At 38.1% G+C, this 8430-nt stretch overlaps 1 protein-coding gene across 1 annotated transcript; it reads right to left on the bottom strand.

The window, feature by feature from the left end:
• Positions 1–250: 250 nt before the first annotated feature.
• Positions 251–5162, bottom strand: LOC129151159 (putative tripartite motif-containing protein 49B). Its single transcript, XM_054725107.1, has 6 exons — positions 4755–5162; positions 4358–4453; positions 2106–2336; positions 1387–1409; positions 390–487; positions 251–288 (listed from the first exon to the last, which is right to left on the bottom strand). The coding sequence occupies exons 1-6, from the start codon at positions 5160–5162 to the stop codon at positions 251–253; spliced, it is 894 nt and encodes a 297-aa protein (XP_054581082.1).
• Between the last annotated feature and the right edge of the window lie 3268 nt (positions 5163–8430).

Here is an 8430-nt window from a genome sequence, read left to right as displayed (position 1 = left end):
GTTCAGTATATTATATATCACACAAAAAATGTTGTTAGCATTTGAAAATTATATATACTGAATAAATATACAGTTTTGTACATAAAACTGGATAATTAAGCTTAAATCAGAACATTATTCCATTTATTAAACTGTTGATTACCGACATCATTCCTTTATCTATAGGAAACTCACTATTTATGAGTCTGAATCATATTTCTGTTTTCACTACCTTTCATTCTTGGTATTATAAATGTAAAGACATGTCCCCTTATGGATGGATTATATAGTAAAATGATTCACTTATGTCTGAAAAGAATAACACACTTAATAGAAGAGGGCAGATTACCTGCATGGCCCTAACAACACAGGATAGATAATGGAAATATGGTGCATGGGCCTGCACTTACCTTTGAATAAGTTGAACCTTGCAAGCATCCCCGGGATGGTCACTGCAGTGAGCTCTGCTTTCACAGGCTGGGGCATGTGCACACACACTGCCTCACTCCTGCAGAAAGGAAGAGAAAGTTACCATGTTTAGAGTCAAACAAAACCACTATTTTCATGTATAAGATGCTTCAATAGAATTATTTAAATCCATTAATTTGAAAACCTAAAAGTATCACTTTGCCAAAAAATTATTCTACATAGTTCCTTGATTTTCAAGTCTAATGGAAAGTCCATTTGAACCAGAATTCAGTCTAACTTTAGCTCATCTTATCTAGGAATTTGTAAAGATCCTCAGTCTCTTATGTCCTTGAGGATATTCAAGAGGGAAATTCTGGATTCCACGGAAATGCTCCCCGTCTGGAAATGATGGGGTTCTCTGAACACTAGTTGGCCTATTGCACACTCTCAACATAGAGGCTGTGAAACTTTTCCCAGGCAGGGGGATCTGCCTCCTGGGGCAAGGGGTTCTAGGGGCCTCACATTGTTCTCTTACTTAGAGAATGTGTTTCATCTGTTTTTCAGGACTGTCAACTGTATGAATAGATCAACAAACCACCAGGGCTTTCTCACTGCTGGGTATTTCCTCTACCCTCTCACCCCAGATTTCACTAGCTCTGCCTCTTAGGTATTTGACTTTCTCATCACTCAGAAATCTTAGCACCTTCCCTTCATATGTATAGGGTTTTGAGATCTAAAAGGGAAATTGGGAATGAAGAGGTTTCCTTTATTCAGTTTTTTGGTGTTTTTGTTTGCAATTTGTCCATTGAAACTGCTGAACGAAATCACTCAGTATGGCCATGGAAAGAGACATTTATATGGAGTTGGGGAGGGGGAAATAGATACAGGAAAAAAATTCAATCAAGATCCCAATAAGTTCTGCCTTCACTGTAGCATATCCTGCCTGATGTCTGTGAAAACTCTGAAAGAACATCAGCTGATATCAAGGTACAGACTCACCTGTGCAATATGTCTCCAAAATCCTGTGGAGAAAATAGAAAGGCTTAGTGCTTTTTACCAATGACTCTTCCACTAGGTCCATGGGATATTTTTTTCATTTAGTTTTTTTCTCTTATTTTATGCTCTTTCTCTTATTTTCTGCTCAATCCCTCCAGAACCCTGGTGGGTAATTTTGAGATAGTTACAGAAGTTATTATTTTCCTCCTCTGTTTCTTCCTGGGAAACATATCTACCTCCTCTTCCCAGTTTACCATATTATCATAAGTTCATGTCCTGCTCGAGACTGATTCCAGTAGACTTTCCATGGGCAAGTGAAGAAGGAATAGGGCAGGGGAATCCCCGTGCGCTCCTGTAACCATTGATTAAGAATCTGGCGTCTTTTCTATTTCCAATGTGGGTGCCCACAAAAATGACAGGAATGCATGTGTAGATTACCAAATCTCCCCATATTGCCATGTATATAAGTATATCATTGACTTTTAGAGGGGGAATCTAACTCAGGATTTCTTTACCATCCCACAGAGGTTTGTTTCTTATGGATAATGTAGGAGGGATCTTTGGTTTGTGGGGTTCCTTGGAAGAGCAATACCTTCCCAACAAAGTAACTGAGGTTATGGAAACAGGTTGTTGGAAACAATTGCCATAAAAGAGGAAATGGATTTCTGATGAAGGAATGACAGTGCATGTAAACATTGAACACCCCACTTCTGAGTTCTTACCAGGAGCAGCTCTACATCTGGTTTACGGCACATTTCCTTCAGCTCTGTATACATTCCTCTTAAAAGCTCCCTCTTGTGTGCCATGTTGGTTTCACTTGCCTTGAGTTGGTTAAAAATATCTGTCCCTTCCCTTTGCAGTCTAACTAAATGTTGATGCTCTTCCAGAGGGAGAAATAGAGGCAACTGATCATATTTAGCACTGATCGCTTCCTGAGTTGAGATCACATAAATCTGCAATGATATGGAGTTAGTCAAAACATGAACCCTTTCATACATCTCCTACTGAATCTCATTCATACTTCTTTGCCTTATAAAGATCAATTATATTTAACCTTTAACCCTCAGTCCTGCTTAGTCTCAATCCACATGTTCTCATTCCTCTTTTCCATATAATTTTAACCAATTATATCCACTTCATTCATAATGAAGCCTTTGATAAGATAACCATAAAAAAAACAAATGTGTGATTTCTATCTTCCAGCCAATATGTGTGAGAAGACAACACAGTTCATCCATAAAACATGCAGTTTAAATTTATATTATTTGGATTAGAATCCTCTATTTAGCCTGGTTTCTGAAATTTGGATCAGATTGCTTCAACCCATTTTACATGCTGTGACCTCAGACTGATATGCTCATCCCCTTGCATTTCATCCAGCTTAATCCTATCCTGAGGAGGTTTCATTTACAATCTGACTCCCATCATCTCTTTGATTTTATTTCCTTTCATTCTCTTCCTAATTTACCCTGAGGCTCCCTCAGATTTTTCTGGCTTTTCAACTGCCCCCAATATGCCTGCCTGCAATACCTTTGCATGTGCTATTTTCTCTATCTAGAATGCTCTCTCTACATACCCTTGTGGTTGCATTCCTCTTCAGAGATTTTTTTTTATAAGGTGAAATTTTCAGTGAGGTCTTTTCTGATATTAATCCTATTTAGAACTCAAACCCTCATCTGCCATCCCTACCCTTCTATACCCCTCTTTTTCCTTACTGCTTTATTATTCTACTCCTTACTGCTTTATTATTCTATAAAGAACCTATCAAGCATCATATATTATACCTATATACATGTTGACCATCCGCTTTTGATTTAGAGTGTTAGCTTTATTAGGGCAAGGATACTTTCAGCTTTGCTTACTGCTCTATTTTCTAGATCAATTTTGATATAGACAAGGTGCTCATAAAATCTGTGTTGAGTAAATTCATATTATATATCACACCTTCAAGATAAACATCCAGATTAAGGAAATCCGTTATTCTTAAATTCTCCTAAATTCTCCTAAAGTGTTGAAACATCTCCTTCTATTTAGATACCAGGATCTATATTTGGCATGTTTATATGTATCCCTCATCTCTCATCACTTTTCTCCTCAGACATTATATATTACTAGAGGGCAGGTGTAGGAATTCATGCACAGGTGGGGGCCCTTGGCCTGGATGATGATCCAGGCCAATTGGGGGAGCTTGCCGTCAGGTGGTAGGAACTGAGGTAGGTTAGCCAGCCACCCTCCCCATTGGGGCAGAACGGAGAGGGGGCTTCCCAGCCAGGGTTAGGAACCACAGGTGGTTGGCCAGCTGGCTAGGGGGAGAAACCGCAGGAGGTTGGCTGGCCAGCCAGGGGGAGAAGTCACAGGAGCCCACTCAACACCAACAGCAGCTTCTGTGTTGAGCGTGTGCCCCCTTGTGGTTAGTGCATATCATAGCGACCAGTCTACCAGTCCTACATGGTTTGGTCGCTTAGGCTTTTATATATATAGATTCAAAATTAATTTCTTGGGGTAAGTTCAGGGTTTCCTTGAATTGGGGACACTGTTCTTTCTTCCTGAAAATTTCCATCTGTTTTCAAATACTACTTTTCCAACAGCATTCATATTAATGTTTATACTGCCTCAGATCCTTCATCTGAATTTTCAATGGCTGCCAAATGTCCCCTATGCCCTGAATTTACCCCCTTCCTCCAAATATGGCACTCTGTGAAATGTCCCGGTCTGTTGTGGTTCTTGGTGTAGAATTAATATTATTTATCCGGGGAACAAACCAGCATGCTTTGTGTGACAGCTGTCATTTTATTAGAAAGTGACTGAGAGCGCAAATATCTATCTATAGAGGGAAAACACCCTTTTCCTGTTGATCACCCTTCCCATATTGAATCATAAGAACATTATAGTGTCAAAGGAAGTTCCTATTTTAAAGTCATTCATCCAACCACCCCATATTCATGCTGTAGGTTGGAGAAATGCAAATACCAACCTCCCAAGAACAGATTGTGACAGTTTCCACATTCAGTTTTCTGTCATTTTCACAACATTTCTCCCATAAAGAGCGCATTGTCTTGAGGAGTTTCTCCTGCAAAAGAACCACAAGGGTCAATTAGAGCCAGTGAAGAGGACAATGTAACATTTAGCCCCCGAAGAGGGAGGGCTCACAGAATGAGTGATAAATTAGAGCCATTGAAAACAGGGAATCATCATAGAATTGCTTTGTTTACATCACATATTTGTCAAATCAGGGAGACTTCACACTAAGGAATTCCAGGGCAGGTATTCTGAAAGAACACCTGGATGGAGTAATCCCATCCCCAAGGACACAGACCCACAGGAATTTCATACCCACTTTACAGAAGAGGGTCCAAAAGGGCATCACTTACCCTGTGTTGCTCAGCCGCCTCTTCTACTGAACAGTGTCTGTGAGCCTCATGCTCCTGGGAGGTAGAGCAGTGCAAACAGAGCAGGCTCCTCTGGTCCTCACAGAAGATCTGCTTTGCCTCCATGTGTATCCTACACCTATTGTCCTTAGAGTGCAGGAAATGCCACAGACTGGCTTGTCTGACAGTGAGAACCATTTGCTTGAGACAGACATTTGTGTGAAAGTCTCTCTGCTGGATTGCTTTCTGGCATTCAGAGCAGTGAGCAAGAACTGACCTGTTTGGCAAGCTGAGGTAGAAACAGGGCCTGCAAAAGCTGTGCCCACATTCTATGGTGATGGGGTCTATGAAGTAGTTCCTGCAGATGGAGCAGATGAGTTCATTCTGGAAGACTTGCAAGATGCCATCCATGTTTCTGGGAAGAATTAGCAACAGGTCATTTCTGGGCCTGGGTTGGTAAGAGGCTTCTGAACAGTTATATGAGGGTAGTGATGTCCATGTTTTTTCTCTTTGCAATACTCACTAAAGCAAGACAACCTATTTATGCCATGACACAAATGAAAATCTGAAGCCCAGAAAGAGTCCTTCGTCTTCACAGCAGACATAATTCTGACTAGATGGCTCACATAACCTTACACATCAGTTCCTATTCCTTATCCAAATACAAATGTGTGCAAGTATCCATTTCCAGAACATGGGATATAGCATTTTATTACTGGTCTTAATTGTTCTAAATCAATCAGAATTGTCCCCATTCTTCTTTTCAATAACTAGTTAGTGAGTATGGAAATGTGAGATTTACCCCATAAATCTATTTATCCAATAAATCTGAGAGGAAGATGGCCAGAATGATTCTATGAAATGACTTCAGAGAGGGTCAAGGAAACCTAGCTCTCTCCTTTGAAACAAACAAATAAGGAAACAAACAAACACAAATTAAACCAATGGAGATTCATTAGAAAAGAAACAGGCCTCTTTTGAATTCTTGAGGGTTAAATTATCTTCTGTTTATACAAACTCTGAACTGACATATTTTTAAATAAACATATTATCACTACAATAGTAAAATGAATGTTCTATAAGTATTATTCTCTATAATGTTCTATAATCCATATTTCTGGTATAAAAATATAGGCTAAAAGTTTAAGATTTTTCTTGTGTGTTTTTTTTAAATATGAAAAAGTAGATTAATTTTAAATTAAAATAAATATAGTCATTTGAATCTACTAACTTTACTTTCACAGTACTAAAAATTAACTTTTCATTTCTTTTTTTTTTTCTCTTGGAAGCATCTTTTATTTTGTTTTGTTTCCTTAATCCTCACCCCAGGATATCTTTCCATTGATTTTCAGAGAGAGGAAGGGAGAGGGTGAGACACACTGAGAGAAACATGGATGTGAGAGAGACCCATTGATTGGTTGCCTCATGCACATGCCCAGAACAGGGCCAGGGATGGAGCCTGCAACCAAGGTACATGCCCTTGAACAGAATCAAACACAGGACCCTTCACTCCACAGGCCAACACTCTATCCACGAAGCCAAACTGGCTAGGGTGCTTTTCATTTCTGAATAAGGTAAAAAGTAAAAAGATCAGAATTGTCAATTAAGTTCAGAGTCCAGTCAGTTTACAGGAACTTTTTCATACTTTAAGATGTACTATAAGCCTAAAGTGAAATGACAACCAGCATCATATGGAAAATTGTACCTTGAAATACATTTAGTTCGTCAAACAATTGGGGTCTGATGTCTAAAATAATTATTTCAGTGAGCTTTCTCATTTCCCTTAGACTGTATCCCTAGTCATTTTATTAATAACTTAAAATCAGGTATAAAAGTTAAAAATTATGAAGGGACAGCATTTACAGTATCCAACAATAAATATTTCAAATACTCTCATTACCTATATGTATGTGTAAATGTATATTAATATGAAGTACATATGTTCACTATTCAGCAATACCTATAGAAGCAAATCCTGAATCTTTTAGATACTTTGCTATAAAATTACATGTTATTTGACAACTACCTTCTGAGGCATAACAATACATCAAACAACCACAAAATATACAAAATAGCAGCAGATTATACCTTGATGATTCATAAAAGTGCTTAGTAAGAATATGAGTTACAAATAGTATAACTTAGTAGGTTAAAGGTAAAATATGTTCAGCACCAGAATAGAAGGTATTTCCTTGACTTAACTTGCACTCACCCCTGGCTTCTATGAATGGTTTCCATAAGGATTTTTCAAAACTAATTCTGTGAAACACACCTCAGGCTGAGGAGCTCACACAGTGCAGCCAAGTTTAAGTCTAGTCTGTCTCCTCTAAAGAAAAGTGAACTTGTGTCATGTAGGTCATTTTACTAGAATCTTTGAAGATCACATCTTTTTATTATTATTATTATTCTGTTAATCCTCACCAAAGGATATTTTTTCCATTGAGTTTTATAGAGTGAAGGGAGGGGGAGAGACACAGAGAAAGATACATAGATATGAGAGAGACACATTAATTGATTGCCTCCTGCATGGACCCAGACTAGGGCCAAACTGCAACTGAGGTAAGCTCCTTGACCATAATAGAACACAAGACACTCTAGTCCAATGGCCATTGCTCCAACCACTGAAAAATTCTGCTAGGTCCACACCCACCTCTTTAGATTGTAACTCTCAGGTATTTAGCAAGATGACAATAGGAGTTCATGATCTATTAACAACTCAATTTTGACCCATTGATTAAATTACTATCCAGCTTTGTTTCTAAAACAACTCTCTGAAGGATGTATCTAAAACATAAATGCTATCATAGTAGACAGATGCTCAACAATTACCTAAGATTTATTTAATAATATTTATTGAGTGTTTGTGTGAGTGGCAGGCATTTCTTAAAGGGATTCTCTAATCCACAGGTGGGGAAAGTCCTGCCCGAGGTCCATATAAGGCCCCAAAAGCATTCTGTCTGATCCTGCCACGGCACTAGGGGTGAGTAATTTAAATGTTTGACCAAGTGCAGCAGGATAATTTTTAAGTTGATAATTTTGTATGGCCCTCAAATGATGTTATAAATATGCAAATGGCCCTTGGCAGAAAAAAGTCCTCCCCCCCACCCCCCTGCAGTCTAATCTATCTATATCACAGGATATGCCCAGGAATAGACCAATAGGGAACACTCCCTAAAAATCCCAATACTTCCCTTTCCAACACCTAAGAGAAATCACTAATTATCCAATACTCGCGAACAATTATTAAATTTACAAATGTTTTGTCAATCTCATGCATAAAAAATAATTATTTGATTTGAATTTCTTTCTCCCCATTGTTAATAAAAGTTAGCACCTTTTCCTGTTTATTTGTTCTTTTTCTTCACTATAAATAAGCACTTTATAAAATTGTTCATTTTTCTACTGGGTAATCTATTACTTTTATTATCTATAAGTATTGATTCTTCATTGCATTCTAAAAACAAATTACTTCCTTTTTAAAGTGACAGATATTACATACATAGTAAATCCCAATCATGTTCTACAAAGTGACACAAACACTTTACTAGCAAGTACTGAAGAATTATTCCCTGTGGAAATGAAGAGTTAGTCTCCGTCCAGCCTCTGGTCATAGCATGCTCATCCATCAGTTAATACATAACCTCAGTTTATCTGTGTTCCTATTTAAAGACATCTTAGT

Source organism: Eptesicus fuscus, chromosome 13 (genome assembly GCF_027574615.1).
Source record: "Eptesicus fuscus isolate TK198812 chromosome 13, DD_ASM_mEF_20220401, whole genome shotgun sequence".
In the NCBI taxonomy this organism is placed as follows: Eukaryota; Metazoa; Chordata; class Mammalia; order Chiroptera; family Vespertilionidae; genus Eptesicus; species Eptesicus fuscus.
This window is presented reverse-complemented; position numbering and strand designations above follow the sequence as displayed.